The 16,929-nt window shown below is 49.6% G+C and overlaps 7 protein-coding genes across 7 annotated transcripts; 2 read left to right on the top strand and 5 right to left on the bottom strand.

Annotated features, from left to right (window-relative positions):
- Nucleotides 1-784: 784 nt before the first annotated feature.
- LTR64_004860 (uncharacterized protein) lies at nucleotides 785-1,069 on the bottom strand (the record flags this gene model as incomplete). Its single annotated transcript, XM_064899204.1, has 2 exons — nucleotides 785-906; nucleotides 952-1,069. 2 exons carry the CDS (start codon nucleotides 1,067-1,069, stop codon nucleotides 785-787), a joined length of 240 nt encoding a protein of 79 aa, XP_064755161.1.
- A 1,195-nt stretch (nucleotides 1,070-2,264) lies between these two features.
- On the top strand, nucleotides 2,265-6,849 carry UBP2_1 (ubiquitin-specific protease ubp2; the record flags this gene model as incomplete). The annotated part of the gene is made up of 6 exons (XM_064899203.1): nucleotides 2,265-2,319; nucleotides 2,372-3,123; nucleotides 3,174-3,381; nucleotides 3,436-3,490; nucleotides 3,540-4,573; nucleotides 4,619-6,849. The coding sequence occupies 6 exons, from the start codon at nucleotides 2,265-2,267 to the stop codon at nucleotides 6,847-6,849; spliced, it is 4,335 nt and encodes a 1,444-aa protein (XP_064755160.1).
- A 389-nt stretch (nucleotides 6,850-7,238) lies between these two features.
- BNA7 (Kynurenine formamidase) lies at nucleotides 7,239-8,534 on the bottom strand (the record flags this gene model as incomplete). Its single annotated transcript, XM_064899202.1, has 1 exon — nucleotides 7,239-8,534. One exon carries the CDS (start codon nucleotides 8,532-8,534, stop codon nucleotides 7,239-7,241), a length of 1,296 nt encoding a protein of 431 aa, XP_064755159.1.
- An 825-nt stretch (nucleotides 8,535-9,359) lies between these two features.
- On the bottom strand, nucleotides 9,360-10,170 carry LTR64_004857 (uncharacterized protein; the record flags this gene model as incomplete). Its single annotated transcript, XM_064899201.1, has 2 exons — nucleotides 9,360-9,368; nucleotides 9,394-10,170. 2 exons carry the CDS (start codon nucleotides 10,168-10,170, stop codon nucleotides 9,360-9,362), a joined length of 786 nt encoding a protein of 261 aa, XP_064755158.1.
- A 264-nt stretch (nucleotides 10,171-10,434) lies between these two features.
- Nucleotides 10,435-11,244, bottom strand: LTR64_004856 (uncharacterized protein; the record flags this gene model as incomplete). The annotated part of the gene is made up of 2 exons (XM_064899200.1): nucleotides 10,435-11,074; nucleotides 11,129-11,244. The coding sequence occupies 2 exons, from the start codon at nucleotides 11,242-11,244 to the stop codon at nucleotides 10,435-10,437; spliced, it is 756 nt and encodes a 251-aa protein (XP_064755157.1).
- Nucleotides 11,245-13,905: 2,661 nt separating this feature from the next.
- LTR64_004855 (uncharacterized protein) lies at nucleotides 13,906-14,888 on the bottom strand (the record flags this gene model as incomplete). The annotated part of the gene is made up of 6 exons (XM_064899199.1): nucleotides 13,906-14,376; nucleotides 14,427-14,552; nucleotides 14,625-14,660; nucleotides 14,713-14,726; nucleotides 14,778-14,806; nucleotides 14,857-14,888. 6 exons carry the CDS (start codon nucleotides 14,886-14,888, stop codon nucleotides 13,906-13,908), a joined length of 708 nt encoding a protein of 235 aa, XP_064755156.1.
- Nucleotides 14,889-15,723: 835 nt separating this feature from the next.
- Nucleotides 15,724-16,761, top strand: LTR64_004854 (uncharacterized protein; the record flags this gene model as incomplete). Its single annotated transcript, XM_064899198.1, has 2 exons — nucleotides 15,724-15,764; nucleotides 15,822-16,761. 2 exons carry the CDS (start codon nucleotides 15,724-15,726, stop codon nucleotides 16,759-16,761), a joined length of 981 nt encoding a protein of 326 aa, XP_064755155.1.
- Between the last annotated feature and the right edge of the window lie 168 nt (nucleotides 16,762-16,929).

Genomic DNA, 16,929 nt, shown 5'->3' with positions numbered 1-16,929 from the left:
TGACTTTCTGCTAGGCAATGCCAAAACGGCTAGACTCTCAGACAGAGTGCAGCATCATGCTTGTCGGCGCCAACATAGGCACATTAGTGGCTATTTCATGCACATCCATTTGATTATGTTTCCTTCATAGTATACCTTTATTGCGAGGTGAGCTGCCTCTGCTACAAAATAAAATGGTAACGAGCACATAGATGAGGTTTTCTCGCAGCAATTGTCGCTTGAAATTATTCGCAGGCGGTATTGGGTAAGATTCTGCTGTCATGGATTGAGTTGGTAGGGATGCATAGAGTATTCCCTGGAGTACCGCAATACTCACAATTGACCGAGCTACGCTATATCGTCCGCGAGCAGCCTGCTTTTGTATCTAACATGTGCTAATCCTTCACGACCGAGCAGAGCACGTGCTGTCTCTAGCTCTGGTTATGCGACGACCGACCACTGGCATATTACAGTAGAGGCACGCTGACTCAGAAAGCTTGTCACGAACTCAAAGGATTTCATTCCGATATCTACATAATGGTGTCTTGCTAAACCTCTATAGCATGGAACCCGATCGGCGTGTGTCACGGGAGTAGTGGTATAAATTTATGTAGGCGTACACTCGCAAAATGATCGGGCGCATTCAAGTTATGGAAAATCGGCCATGTAGGTTCGCTCTGAAAACACCCGTGTGCAAATTGCGAACCCTTAGAAGTACTGTCTTTGCATGGGTTGTGCTTGACCTGAGTGTGCAGTAATGCTGGCTCAAACAGCTTATTGCGTCTATTACAGTGGTCGATATAGGTTAGTAGTGGTTCATAGGCTCTGCTGGTGCTCGGGTCTTCCAGAATGGATCTGGAGCTTCCACTCCATGGTTGTCCTTTAAGCGTTGCTTTCGACGCTCCTCATAACCAGGTCCATATATGCCTGCCACCGATCAGTGAAAACCCTTCTTGAAGTGTAAAGACGTACCTCTGCCCTCTCCTAACTCGTTGATTGTCTCGTTTGCTGGACGTCGGAATCGTTTCCTCAATTCTTCTTTGGTCGGCCATCGTCCTTCATCAGGATGCATGTCCTTTATGCCAAACATGGCAGCATTGGAATAGGTAGCGACACTGAGCACAACAGCCAGTGCCAGTCCATTACCGAGAAAGGCTGGAAACGTTCTTCCTGTGAAACATCGTCAGCATCTGCTAGTCGTATTTGAAGAGCAAGATCGCGCACTTCTCAGACCTGCCACAGCTCCTCCAGCAAATCCTCCCCACGCCTGGTTCCAGTGGTCGTTTGTACCTCGAAGATTGCTTGCCGCACTGCTCGTAAAGGCATATGCCGCTCCCATACCGGCTAGCGAGTCGTCAGCGCAATTCCAATATTTGGCTAGGCGAGTGAAGCGTACCGAAGAGAGCTGTAGTACCACCGAACCTGGAGAAAACACCAAATGATCCCACATTCTCTTTTGCTATACTGTTCTGCACGGCTGCGATAAAGAGACCTGCTCCTCCTAGAGCCACACTGGCCTTAAGAGCGGCTCCTATGGCATCTTTCGGGTGATATGTCTCCTCTACCGTTCCTACTTCTGGCAATTGAACGTCCATTCTTGTTTTCCTTTCCCTGTTTCAAGGTCGATGAGCTTGGATTACGGTTGTACCATCGGCTACTGTCTGCGCAGGCGTCGTGGTGTGCTCTACCTAGGGAAGTTGTGGGTCGACAAGGTCGTGTTGTGCAGTTTCAGTTAGTAGGAGTATCAATCCGCGACCAACAATCGATATAGAGGTGCAGTCCAGCTCCTTGGACCCACCGGAGAAGATAGGGCAAGCGCAGGCTAATCTTGGCAACGCATGCACCAATCTGCACTCCAGCGTCATGTCTATGAAGCTGAAGCATCAACTCCGGCACAATTCATTAATGGTGAGCATCAATGATACAGACATGTTCTGGTACTATACCACAGACATTCAACTCTAGATTCATCTTGACACACCGTGAACAAGCCCACCAAACGTGTTGGCATGCACTGAAGTTGTCTCATCCAGTCCCAAGCCAACCTTGCATTGGGCTCGCTTTTCATGCACCCGGCTTCGTGCCTAGCAAGACTGCGTAATTCATCAAATGTACATCTTGAGCTGCTACACATATTACTGGAACTAACGGAACACGTCCTCGCGATTGAAAGCACTCATGTAGCACATCGTTTTGCCCGATAGTAATCAGCTTGCGCATGCTTTCTATCAGTAGTTCAGTTCTTCCATCACCACAGCCTTCTGTCTCCTCTTCACGCCTTTTGCATGGCTAGCTCTCAAGCCAATATTCGCAACTTCATCGCGCCGCTGAAGGGACCAGGTAGTTGGCACCTTCTGTTGGAAAAGTACATCGTTACTGACGCACCAGGCAGGCCGAAGTGCTCCATCGTTGCTTGAAGACCTCATCCTCTTCGATCCCAGACTCGATTTTAATCCTGGCTACAATCTGCTAGAAGATGGCCCACGTAACTTCTCCGAAGCACCATATATTGGGCATCTGCTGCCTGAAGAGACCTGCGTCCATGAATTCTGGTTGAAGAAGCGACAATCTGCTCCGCCAGCAATCGACGAAAGACCAAGCTCAGTCTCAATCTGGCAGGCTGCAGCAATATGTCGACGATGTCGCCTGCATCTACTCCTCACTGCCGACTACACTGCAGCATGGCAGGACGAGCCTTGCCCCACGTGGCATGATCCTCTCCATCATCTGGTCAGATCGACGTGGCGGCAGGACGATGCTCGTAGAGAGCTGCTGAAGAGTAGTGCACATACTACAGACCAAATATACGTGTATGAATGTTCTTCCAAGAAATGTTCTGCTATAGTCACTGTGCAATTGAGCCCTCCAGTCTTCTCAGACGAAGACTTGCACATCCTGTTAGATAAAGAGCTCTTGCGCAAACGAACAGCTGCAGCCTTTCAGTCTAAACAGGGCCACACTGAGGGCATGAAATGGCCCACTCCTCTGGATGTCCTGGTCGACTTGCGTGCTTACTTCAGAAATTCTTGGGTCAGGCAAGCGTCCACTGCCATAAGTTTGGACAACAAACGCTTCGTAGTCCGCTTCGGTCCTGAAGGTCAAGCATGCCACGATGTGCTCGAGAGGCTTGGTTTCCAATTCAAGGTGAGTTGTATCTGCTAGAACACAAGACTGCTCAAGCTAATGAATCAAAGCCTGGGGAATCATGGGTGGTACCTCAGCCTTCTGCCACTGATTCGCTTCCTCTGCGACAGGCACACAACGTGTTTCTGGATAATGTCGAAGTTGAGCTTGATGTCTTAATTGCAAACGGACTAGACGAGGAGAAAGCCGGGTCCCAAGATACAACAGTACCAGAGCCAGCTATGCGTCAACTGTCGCGTGTCCTGGGTTGTCAGAATTGTTTGTTATTTGTTTGTTCCTGGTATGGAACCTTTCACTGACGACGTCCTCCAGACGAGCAGATTCCATCATCGCGAACAACCCAAACACATCCCCTTCACAGAGCAAGGTGCGTTCAACTCTTCTTAGTGCTGTGCTACATAGTAATAACTTGCTAGACCATTCACCGTGCTAGGCATACCAGAAAACGCTAGTGACGACCTGATAATCTGGGCTTATCGACGGCAAAGCATGTTCGAAGATGAAGATCCACAGCAGATAGCAGTGCTGATGACAGCGCTCGAGGATATTCAACGACAGCGACAAAGTGAGAAGTTGACCGCGCAGGTAGCGATCGAACGTTCTGTGGGTCGATATGGTCAACAAACAATCGCTGACGCTTACCGCTCACTGGGTCTGTCCCCAAGCGCAAATGACGGTGATAGCATTATTCTCGGGACTTTCCAATCCCGCCTATCTGATGCACCTGCACAAGAACAAGAGATGCGTGAAGCTCTAGCCATAATTGGGGATTATCGCAAAAGCCAGGTTTTGGTTGACTTCGCCCGCAATATGATCACAACCTACGAAGACGCACTCAGATACCTTGACGTCGATACAAACACAGATGATAGTTTCGTGACGTCTATGTTCACGACTAAGATCAATGACAACGCTTCTACAAGGGATATGGCTGAGAAAGCTTTACGCTTCATCGCGGACCATCGCAACAGCGACGCTCTCAGGTCTTTTATCGCAGCTGGCTTTCAGGGTGATGTCCAGCAAGGCAGCATGGACATAGGGGAAGCGTTCTCGTTGCTTGGAGTCGAGGACCGAACCCTCGAGGACGACACTTTGTTCACTGTTTACAACTTCCGGATGGAAGACGACACAGCCAACCACGGGCGGCTACGCCAGGCCATCGAAACAATCGCAAAGGAAAAAGATAGTGCTTTTCTGAAATCCAAGCTGGGAATGCCTAGCGCAGATCAGTCTTCACCATCGAAACCCCTACTCAGCGAGCCTGTGGGTCTCAGCAATATTGGCAATACTTGCTACCTGAATAGTTTGCTTCAAGTCCTGTTCACAATATCCGCCGTTCGAGACATCGTACTCAATTTCGACGATTTCAAAGACGACCTGCAGAACGTTAAGACCAAGAGGGTAGGCAATCGCAAGGTCGATGTGAAGGAGATCAAGGACTCGCAGAGCTGTAAGTGCTTCGAAGATGTTGTACTGATCATACTAACTAGACTAGTCGTGGTATCACTTGCTGAGCTCTTTCGTCAAATGATATCCTCTCCTACTTCTGCGGTCCAGCCAACACAGGAACTGGCGACGTTGACCTTGGAGCGCAGTCATGCTTCGAAGGAAGAGAAGGAAGCTCGTCGGAGGTCGACACTGCAGAGCCAAAGAAGACCAACGCTAGGCATGATAGACGACCGACCAGTCTTTGGACCTGTGCCACAGGTAAACCTCGATGCTGACATAAGTCAGCCTTTGCAATCTCCTGAAGCCATGGATATATCTGCCGAAGGACCGCTTCTAGAACTAAAACCTTCAGCTGCAGAGGATAGCAATTTGGAGCTCGAGACACACCCACGGCAGACCGAAATAGATACAGATAACGCAAGCGACAGCACACTGATTTCACAAGACGGATCACCCAAATCAAGTGCCACTACTGAAGGAGACAAACTTACTAACGGAGACACTACTGAATTAGCAGTTGAGAATGTGCCACTTGCTTCTGCCGAAAAGCAAGTTGTTATCAACGAAAGCCTACAACCGCAAGCAACCCACCCTGCCTCAACTCAAGATATCACAAAGCCCCAAGAGCTCGTTGCTTCATCTCAAGAAGGCAACATCGAGCATTCGAACCAGAACATACCAAAGTACAAACCGCCTGAAGGTCCTCCTCCGATCCCTCCTCGACCTCAACCAAAGAAGAATGTACCTGAGTCTGAGCCGCAAAAGGCGACACTTGAATGGTATGCACGCCAGCAAGACGTATCTGAAGTTCTTAGCCACGCGATAGTTCAGCTTTCTTGTGCTATTCGCCCCCAGGGCACAACACCTCGTGGCGATCAGCGAGACGGAATACATGATACTTTCTATGGAGAAGAACAAAAGCACAAGTTGCATGGTGGAGGTACAATCCAGGCACCACTACCGTTTCAATATCAGATGATCCCAATCTATAACCAGCCTAAAGACTTGTACGCAGCCATGGACAATAGCTTTGATCCTGAACAGCTTGGCAGTACCGAGTTCTACACGACTATCAACTCCTTACCACCCATTCTCTGTCAACATCTTGGAAGAGTAATTGGTGTGTACGAGAATGGCAAACCAATTCAGCAAAAATTGGACTACCACGTGGACATTCCGAGCACTCTATACATGGATCGTTACTTGGATGTTCCAGAGGGCGACACTCTGTTGGAGCGAAGGCAGCAAGCTTGGCAGTACAAGAAGGAGCTCAGGGCGTGCAAAGCTAGAATTGACAAGCTTGAACCAAGAGGTAGAGCACCTGTCGACGTAGCGCTCAATACAGCTGTGACCGTCATGCAGCATTTGGCCGAAGTCAACGCGCTGGAGAAGATGAATGACCTTACTGTCGACGCCAGTACTATCACGAAAATGACAGACCTGGCGCAAAGAGTCCGCGAAGAGCGTACTAATCTCAAGCAGCGGATCACCATCCTCGAAAAACAAATCAAAGATTCCTTTACAGACGCTGCCTTTCGCAAACACGAATACAAGTTGCACGCAGCATTCTTCCATCGTGGTACACCCCTAGGTGGCCACTACTGGGTCTATATCTACGATCATGTCAACGAAATCTGGCGGAAATACAACGACTCATACGTCACGCAAGTCACTAACCTCAATGAAATATTCGGCAATCCCCAGGACGACCCGAACAACCCCAATCACTCCACCTCAGGCAGTCCCGCAAATCCATACTTCCTAGTCTGGGCCCGCAGCGACCGCATATCTCTCAAACAAGGCGAGCAAAGCATCGTGGAAACAGTGAAGCGCGATCCCGTAACTCCACCACCATCACAACCACCAACGACCACGACCTGGAACGAAATAGACGGCGCAATAACCTCCAGCCTCCCTCCCCTGGAAGACATCAACGACGAAAACATCGCAATTCGACCCCTCGGCACAGACACCCCACAATCCTCCCACCACGAATTCACCGGCCAACAATCTCAGATGTCGTACATGCCACCTGATTCAATTCGATCACAAGAACAACAACAGCAGCAACAAAACTTTGCGAACATCGGATCAGTGATGCAGCAGGGTCCTGGTCCGAGCCGACCCGTGCATGAATCGCATGATTCGTGGGAGGAGCAGCAGTTGAATATGGCGATACAGCAGAGTATGCAGCAGTCTGGGGAGGAGATGAAGGGGCAGAATGAGGCTGGGTGGGATAATAGTGAGAATCCGAAGATTTCGCGAAATGTGTGGTGAGAGGGTAGTGCTCGATGGGAAGATTTCTCGGAGGGTTGAAATTGGTGGGTTGGACATTTAGAGCTGTACACAGTACTTTGAAGGTGTCAGTGTGCAATGTGAGTTGAAGGTAGCTCGGGATTGTGGGCATGTGGCATGATGTAGCTCTGGCCTGTCGAGCAACCGCACCTCCAGAATTGGTGTTACCACTGGCAGCTCAGAAGGGTGTGAAAGAGGTGCTAAGCTGCAGCAATCTTGTTCCCATAAGCAATATTGTCTGAAGCACTCTTCAGCATATGCCCACTCAAAATATGTTGCTGCTCACCGAAGTCCCTGTGAGTACATGAGCTCCTTCTACCTTGCGCCACGCCTGCTACAATCTACGAAAAAGCACCCCAAAACCACGCTGGCTATGAACGCAACAAATCCACTGTCCTCGTAATCGCCCACACCAGCTCTATCCCCTCCTCCCATATCTGATTATGTTTTCCTTTCAACTCTACGAGTTCGCACCTGCAGTCATCCTCTGCGCCGTCTCTATTGAAGACCTTTCTCATCTCCTCGACCTGATCCCAACTTACTAGTCCATCGTCTCTACTATGTGCTAGGACTACTACTTTTCTCCTCGGCTTGTCGTTGCGACTATCTTCCACTTCTATCCATCGCTTTCTGTACTCGTGTAGAGGATATAGTGCTGGACTCGCCTCCTCGTATGTTTCCGGACTCATGGCGTTCCTCGTCATATCCTCGTATCCTGGGTTCGTCCTGTGAATTAGTGGATAATCGTAGATTCCACTGACTCCCAACACGGCACATGGCGGTGCGATTGTGTGTTCAGAGGCTTGTAGTGCGGCGATGAATGCGAGGGTTGCGCCGACTGAGTGTCCGACTAGGATGTACCGTGTTGAGCCTGGGTATGTTTTGTGTAGGTGCTGGAGGGCGAGGAGGATGTCGTTGGGCTGATTGGGCCAGCGTGCGTTGTTGAGGGTGTAGCTGGGTGTGCTCTGGGGGTCTTGTGGGTATGCTGGATGGGGAGAAAGGCGGTAGTTGAGGGATACGTAGCCGGCGATGGTATCGGTGGCTGTCGTTGAGAGCTGGGAGTGTGTTGTTGTGCTTGAATTGGAGCGTGGTTGTGGTTGGGAGTGGGAGTTTGCCTCCTCGAGGAGTATGATAGCGGGTCTGAAGGATGTACTGTCGACCTTGGGGTCGCGGAAATAGCCGCCGTGAATGTAGACTAGCCAGTATTTGTCTTTGTCTTCGCCATTAGAATCACTGCCGTCGCGCTGTGGTCGAAGCACATCGTAAGACTGAAGGATGTTGTCGCTGGCATATTGATGACGCCTCACGTCTCGGAAGAGATCAGTACCGCTGGCGTCCATCATGCCATTTGCGAAAGGCGACAAAGTAGGCGTGTATGCTGGTGGTGCCGATCCAAGGGAGTACCCTGCTCCATCCAGGACAAGAATTTTCTTGACTAAATCGTCTTCCTTTTCATCAAAGTGTTGATGGTTGGTCTGCGAAGGATACCTGATCGCGTTCTGTGGTTCACGACTTGGAGGCGATAGGTATAGAGCTGAGTGGGATTGTTCTGTAGCTTGATCTTTCAGATATCTACCCACTTTGCGGAAGGCTGAGCCAACCTTGCCAGAAGATTTCTTGTGCTGTTGGTTATCAGCTTCTTTGACGGCGGAGGCAGTATTAGCCATGAGCATGAAAAAGCTACGATGATGAAACGCTCGAGTTCGGATACAGTAAGGCTCGAGCGATTAATGCAGACTTTCACCGACAAAATATGCAAAAGGCAAGGTGTCACAGAATTTAACAACTTACAGAATCAGGCTCGTAGCTCCTTATCGCAAATTATTTGATTTCACGTGGCTTATCGATCAACATCAACGTTGACACAGCAGCATCAATAGATACATGTTGGGATTACACGAGTGAGATGTCAAATCCTCTGGTGTGGATAGGCTCAAAGTATAATTTTCTGTGGCGGAAAGGCCGAATGTCGGTCCTGGGCCATCTCAATCAGCACTAAACCTTTCCTGGCGATTGATGTTGCTGCTTGCTCATCTCTATTCTAAAAACCTCGCAGAGTCTGTCGGTAGAATCCAGATTTTTGTCAAAAAGCTGAATAAGCCTCGATATGGCATATGCCTTTACTAATGTTCAAGACTGGCATAATTTTCATATGACCAACATGATCTATGCCATAGCAAGCTGCTCGGTATACGGTGAATACCGGTCTTGGCTACAAATTGGTCGTGCCTAGACAACAATCGTGGTGACACCTCACATGATGTAGAGTCGTTCTTCCAACTTCATTAATCAAAAAGGTAAATGAGGCCTTTTGTACGGATTGAATTGCTCCTTTCGGGGCTGCAGCGATGGACATGGTAATAGAGGTTCAAGATCGACACTTGAAGACGCGAGCGGCCATGTCCCGTCGGGAGGCGCTAGAACGTCAGAACAACTGATACTCGGTTCTAGATCATATGGACGCCCAGGAGGTGACCTGAAGGGTGCTGTCGTTACCCGATCTGGTGCAATAAAGTGTTGTCTCACGGCTTCGTCCATCTGCGCAGTCTCTAGAAGCTGCAAATCGAACGCGTCCAGTCCCTCTCTTCTCGGAACGCTCAAACAACTACCATATTGATGATGCATGCCTGGACCATGTTCTGCGGTCCTCTTAAGAGCTGTGATCGCTGCCGGTCTACCAAACCCCTCAGCATCTTCATACAGTGGTGAGACATTATCTTGCCGACATTGTCCGGTAGAATTTGTGACATGCAACGTACTAGTTGGTCGTCCGTACACTGCTTTATCATAATGATCATAGGGTGGGAAGAGGTTCGAATTGTTGCGGCGGCCATAAAGTTGTGGAAATCGGGATACAACATCGGATGCTCGAGGAGTATGCTGGGTCAAACGATAGAGCCCTGAGTGTTGTGAAGGTTCGACATCGTAGACCACATTCTTGTCGAGCGCGTATTTCACATGCCTGGGTCCGGAGTATGCGGGAATGTCTTCAGCTTGGCTGCCAGGTTCGTACAGATCTGCATAGAGCTCGAAGTTGGGATAAGGTAGTGAATCAGGCGCGCGACATGCCCGGCTTTCCGATAAAGGGTAAGAAAAGGGGGTGTATCTCACACCACCCGTCCTTGACGTCACATTCTCATCATGTACTGGAGTGTCAGGGATGTATTCGGCTGGCGTGCATGGGGCAGAAAGCTTGTCTGTACCAAAATCACGTTCGTCAGTATACGAGTTCCTCTTTGAGGACCCGTGGCGTCTGTGTTCGCGTTCAGGCGCATTCTCATAGAGCAGCTTGTTGGCAAACATCCTGTAGTATTGACTGTTGATGCTGCTGTCAGCGTCGATGCTCCCTGATCGCCGACTGCTGGGACCGTGTATTTGATGCAGTTGTAGCGGCCTCTTGCGTTGTGCACTATCACCAGGTTTCATTTGCCTGGTATGTGCACGCTGCTCCTGAACCCTCGGAGGACGGGGTGGCGAAGTCGACCACGACACGTCTGATGTTGTCAATTCAGCCTTTTTCTCCGGCGGCACGAAATCATGCACCCTTGACTCATTAGAATTCCTCTGCTAGAGGCCTTGTCTAGCATGACTGGCGTCCAATGCGTTGTGTGTAGGACCAGAATGTGTGCGAAGGGGCGCAGGTGGTGATGGCATGGCTTCGACGCTCTCTGAATCTGTGGAAGTATGAGGCGGGACTTTCTCATGCTTGTTCAACTTCGAGGCGTAGTCGTCTTGAGTAAGCTTCCTCTTCTTTCTCCGCGCATCTTGCTGTCTTGCTTGGCGCATATGCAGCTTCGCTGTACTCGAGCTCACGTCATGTGCTGGGGTCGTCAGAAAATCCATCGTCGGGAAGGTAAGATCCGCTGTATCACGACCAGCAAGCGGAGCGGACGTCTTACTTCGACTGAAACCAGTGTTGACATCCGGTTTGAGTGATACACGGATAGAATGAACGTTGTCTGCACGAAAGTTTTCGTGCGCTGAAGGCACGCCTTTCAGTTTTGTTGGGTTCGTTCCTCGTTTCTTGGTCGACCTGTTCTTCGGCTCGAGGCTGCCTTTGTATTCGTACTTGTCCGCTCTAGTCCTGTGTCTCCGTCGCTTTGCATATTTCGCGGTGGGGTCGAGTGCTGGGTCATCTTGCGTCTCAGCAATACCTGTGTGGTCTGCGCAGTGCGATTTCGAAGGGTTGTTGCTTAAATGCTCAGGGCTAGAGCAGTTAGCGCATCGCCAGCAAAACAGACAGATTGGTCGGCTGGCTTACCCGCCATCGGTGTTGCGCGGTTTGACAGGATCTGATGTATCGCCGTTGTTTACCTCTTCGAGCCAGTTCTCAACGTGACGTCGTTTCTGCTTGTCGTGCTCAGGTGTGGTACTCATTTTCTAACCTCATTGTAATCTGGTGGTCCATTGTATAGGCATTCATCTGTGTACCTCCTACCGAGTGTCCCTATTGTGCCTCGTTCTTACTCCAAACAAACATGAGGAAAGCAATCGCGTCCCTCGCGGCGCCATGGGACAACTCGGCAGGAGCGACTCATTAAGCCAGTAGCGACGTTCTCAGCGTGTGAGTGAACCCACAAGTTCCAAAGATGGATTGTGCGCGTGACAATCACAAAGCACTGGTAGTAAAGGACTCGAACAGGATCAAGTCGAGTGCGACAGCTACCAACAGCACGTGGTCCTTGGGACCCAAAGAACTGGCGATTCTGCAATGTGCCAGTTATGGACTGCCAGTGACATCCCGGTAGCTATGCAAGATAAGCTTTGTAGTCAGATTCGCTGCTTGTCATGTAGAATTGCATCATAACTAAGCCCTACGATGCCCTGCATATTATTCTCCGTGTTGACGGGCAGACACTATGGGGCATACAGCACTTGATGGTGAACCAACAAGGAGAGATCGAATAAAAGAAATTGTACTAACGCTTATAGTGTCTGGCAGCCATATGGCGTTCACTGCTGTGACAACCGAAACGTGCAATACTCACGCCAAGGCCACTGGTTCGGCACTTCGCAATTGGGGTACTAGCATTCCTATCTCACAAATCCAAGCGATGCGACACGAGAGGGGTGTTTGTGGAGGGGTTTGTTCTCGCTCCATGATGTCTTCATGCAACAGAAAGTGATTTAACGCCGAAGTTTCAGCCCACGTGAACTCAATTGCTGCCGAAGCCTTGATCCAGACCGAACCCACCCAGAAATGTACAGTGTTGTTACGCCCTGCCTAGGTTGTTACTCAAACCGGAAGACGTGGAGTCTGAACATGCTTGATTGAGCTGTGACCACTTGACCTTTGTCCATGCTCGCAGAATCCATGTGGTTGATCTCGTCATAACATCAGGGCTGTTGCCAGCCAGAAGCTCTAGTGTCGATCAAGGTTAGGACAGGGGATGGAAAAGTGCCTAATTGCACTCAAGAACTTGAGATCCACCACCTGGGACTTATTCACAGCTGAGTGGGGTCAGGTTCTTTGACCGCGTTGAGGCTCACGACGTACATGTGGACAGAGGAGTGCTGTACTGTAGATGCTCGATGTCCGCTAGATTGCTTTTCCGTACAGGAACATTATACGTGGCCATGAAGAACCAACAAACTCGTTTCGAGTGGGATTGAGGCTTATCCTGCATCCACAAAGTCATGGTACTTTGTTGCGGAGAGTTGGAGTATATCGCTGAAACAGGTTTGTGGTTGCTATTGAGGTCACTTCTGTGGTCGCTCATCCACTCAAATAGCCAAGCATACTTTACGTGAGCTATGAGGAGAGCCACCGCTGAAGTCCCGAGAGTTCGTGATATGCTGTATCATCCGCAACGCCACAGTATTCTTTAAGACGTCCTCAGCCAGTGGATTGATGTCTCCTTTCGTCAGAGTCGAGATAGCATCGTTTATACCTTGAGGCCTTACCCCATGGACACTCACTGTCCAACCCGCTTCTGCTACTGTATGCACTTTGTTCGTCAAGTTGCATTACTGGTTCGGCATATTTCCAGTATGTCCATATTCTGCAAACGTGCCTATGCAGACCCTGAACCCGATATGAAAGCATTCTGCGATCGGCCTTGCGTCAAGTGGTAAGGCAGCGGCATATTCGCCGTTGCCTCATCCGAAAACTGCAGCCCAATATGTCTTCTGTCTGCTGTCGTAGTGGTCAAGCTCTACAAATCTCTGCGGTCTGACCACTTCGACGGCCTTGACACTAATCATTCGCTTACCGTTTAGTCATTTTTACTTGTCCTTTCAATCTGCTACTCTGCTAGACGTTGAGAGTTTCTGACACCTTTCTTATCTGGCATCTGCAACCTTGAAACAATGTCGCAACTGTCCACTACCAAGTTGTTCATAGGGTTTGTCTTCGCGACCACATGATCCAAAGGACACAAACGAACTAACGTGCTATAGTGGCCTTGCTTGGCATACCAGTGACGAGACATTGAGGGAAGGTTTTGAGCGACATGGCCAGATTGAAGAAGCTGTAATGTTGCACAGAGCGTTTATAAAAAACACAAAGTGCTAACATGGTGTGGTAGATCGTTGTGAAGGATCGCGACACGAATCGCAGTCGAGGATTCGGGTTTGTACGTTTTGCCACTCCCGCCGAAGCTGAGAATGCGCGCAACAAGATGAACGATGCCGAGTCAGTCACACTCCGTGCAATGGCTAGCGTCACTGACTCTCATATAGATTTGACGGCCGTACCATTCGAGTAGACTATGCTCAAGAGTCTAGTAGAGGAGTTGGAGGCTCACGAGGTGGCGGACAAAATTCAAGAGCTGGTTACACAGGCTTCGGCGGACGTGGAGGCTATCCGAGTGGAAGACGATACCCACAGAATCCGCAAGGTGGGGGTTTTGGTGACCAGCAGAACCAAGGGACAAGATTCGGGCCACAAGGCGAACAATAGGGCCATGCACAGTGCCTAATCGGTCCATGTCAAACCATTCATATGGTATTCTCCTGTCAGCTTTGTATCTTACTCGTTCGCAGCTGGCAAGTTTGAATTCAGGTTCTTGCGATACGATATGTGCCGCAATAGAAGGATTAGTCCTCCTTTTCTATCTCTTCCTGCTCCTCAGTAGAAGTCACCTTGTGCATGCCCTGCATCTCGACCTGGTGATAGGCAGGCGGAACCTGCATGGGCGTCATCGCGCGTACACGTCGAGCAAGATCGCTCACGTGAAGATCTTTACTGTCAGGACTCAGTTGCAACAAGGCAGTTTCAAGATTGAATAGATACTCCTGATTCTCGCCACTAGGACCCCTGCTCTCGTGAATCTTGGACGCAACATCGTGTGGGTCTAGTGCACCCAGAAATTGGGGATTGTCTGGCATACCAATGTAGACCATACATTTGATATCTGGTTGTGTTCTGTCGGCTGGATGGAAGGGCGTGTGTTGGATACTGTAACCATTGATTTCTCTTATGTCTAAGTATTCCTGGACTTCCTTGACCTTGGACGGAATGATGTGATAGGCGGCACCCCAGACATAGTCCTCGGCCTCGGATTGATGCTGCGATCGAAGTCAGCGAAGTCCTTCTCGATTTGCACGGCCCTGAATACTTGGTCAGTTAATGTCTCCCAGAATGACCTTTCTATCAATGTGACGACTCGGCCTGGAGCCTCGGGAGTGCCCCGATGATCTTCACTGGGGCTGGTAAGCTCGTGTTGATTTCCAGCATGGTATTGCTGTAGCTACCTAGCCTTCTAAACCTCAGCCATGATATCCAGGACGGAGACCTGATAAGATTGTACTCATACCTGCCAGAATCGTCGCACATAGCCCTCGACGTATCCCTTTCAGAAGCGGATTAGAGCAGTCAATCAGCTATGACAGCAACCAGCTTACCGACACTCGCCGATCTACTGGAAGTAAGCACCAAAGCAGTGTAGGACAAAAATACTCATGCTTACCAAAATGTGGTGGTGGCTTCCATATCAAGCTTCTAATTTAGGATCAGAAACATGGCCTGACAGCGTATATTGCGCCTACCCGTAGCCGAACAGCCAGAAATCGTGATCCATTGAGCACTTTCGAGTAACGGAATTGTGAAGTGTCTGGCGGCCCAGAAGCAAGAATACAACAAGGACTTGGTTAAGATTGTTGATGGTGGTGCTTTCAAGGTTGAGTGCTGCATGCAAGGATCGACAAGACTCCCTGCCATGAGCTTCTAGATCGGCTCGGCACGATTAGATGCGAGGAAGCCAATCTACTGTGCTAGTAGCTTCGACTGCACGAATACGATCCCTGGAGCTTGTGCACCATGAGCACGGCTGTCCTTTCGTCTATGCGCAGCCTCTGACTGACACATTGTTCTTGTCAATGACATAAGCTACTCGAGTACTAGAACAATCGTCTGAAATCGAGCAACGTTAGTCTTACTGTTTAAGGACAATTGCGGAGAACAGTTCCGAGTAGGCGGTCGCGGCACAGACAGCTGCAATTGCCACAAATTCCGCATGTATGATTGACCTTCTTCCATACTAATTCGTCCATGTCTCTGCACGGATTGAGACCATGGCCGCGGCAGATGCTTATGGACTAACAAACAAGAACGGGCATGACGACCAACTTCTCCTCCAGGCCAAGGGACTTTTTGCGGCAGAAAATTCGCCTGCAGCTGCGTTTTGCGAACTTTGGCAGTCAGCCTCAGATTTACCCCAAATCAAACGAGCTTGCCACGATCTGAGCTCTTCATATTGTATAGAATGCGTGTTACCTAGAGAACTTTTATATGCGTGAACCCCTTTCATCATCACGTTGTCCCTTCTAAATCGTATACAGAGACAAGTTAGTCGTTCTAACAAATTGGCGAAGACGCTCACTTGGACCAACCCCGCCTGCAGTGGCTTGCGATAGATGGCTTACAATAAGACCTTCAATCCAGATGCGCTACCCGCGTAAGGACATTGTGTGGTTCCAGTCCTTGCGAGCAATGCGACTTATACAAAAGATAGGCATGCGGAACCCGATCAAGCTGCACAAGCACTTGGACATTTCTCGATAAAGCCACAACAGCAGCAGCCGCAGCAGCAGCAACAGCACAAACCTTTACCACGTCCGACCCATCATGCGAATCCACCTCCACGATTAGGCTCGCCTGGTGGGCGACGACCGTCCCCAGCAGCATATGCGGCGCAACAGGCTTTCCGGCCACATAACCTACAAACACAGCACAGTCACAATCATGGGTACAGCCAGCACCCTGATCAGAGATATTTGCAATCACCACCACCGCCTGCAGACTATGGACAAGGCTTGAGACCACGGCCACCACCGGCAGGATATGGAGCGTTACCGTCCCAGCAGGTGCAGGTGCCTCAACGTACCATGCCACCACCAGACGCAGATTCAGCAGACCTATATCCTTTGTTTCGAGCTGCTAATGCGTCAGGAACGGGCTCGCTTACTGTGTCAGAGCTAGGATCTGCACTCGTCAATGCGGATTTCACTCCTTTCGATCCTCTCACTATAAGATCCCTAATGAAGATGTTTTCGACTACACCACTGGATCATCCTCACGGGCCTGTTGTGGTCTTTAGTGAATTTCAAAGCCTCTGGAGATTTTTAGCTGCATGGCGACAGCTGTTCGAGCGATTCGACGCAGACGGCAGTGGGAAAATCAGTCTGGCTGAATTCACGAACGCGCTCGTAGCATTTGGATATCGACTTTCACAGCCTTTCATTGAAATACTCTATGCGACATTCAACAACAGGGCGTCGGATCGGCGCGATAGTAGTCGCTACGGAATGAGCTTCGACTTGTTTGTGCAGGCGTGCATACGCTTGAAGAGAATGACTGACGTTTTTAAGAGCTATGACGATGATCGAGACGGGTATGTCACGCTATCTTTTGAAGAATTTCTTTCAGAAATTCTCAAATTGCAGCAAGAATGAGACTGTCATCAATATCAATATCTCCACATTTCGCAGTTTATTCAAGCTCTTTAATATTCTAGACCATCCTCCAATGCTTCGAGATGCTTTCTACGGTAGCTGCCGGAAACAGCAAAGTACAGTCATGATCTAACCACGTGGATCTCAGATGCAGCACAACAGATCGAG

Source organism: Lithohypha guttulata (assembly GCF_036872675.1).
Source record: "Lithohypha guttulata strain CCFEE 5908 chromosome Unknown scaffold_3, whole genome shotgun sequence".
NCBI lineage: Eukaryota > Fungi > Ascomycota > Eurotiomycetes > Chaetothyriales > Trichomeriaceae > Lithohypha > Lithohypha guttulata.
The sequence above is the reverse complement of the archived record's forward strand: the minus strand, read 5'-3'. Positions and strand labels throughout refer to the sequence as shown.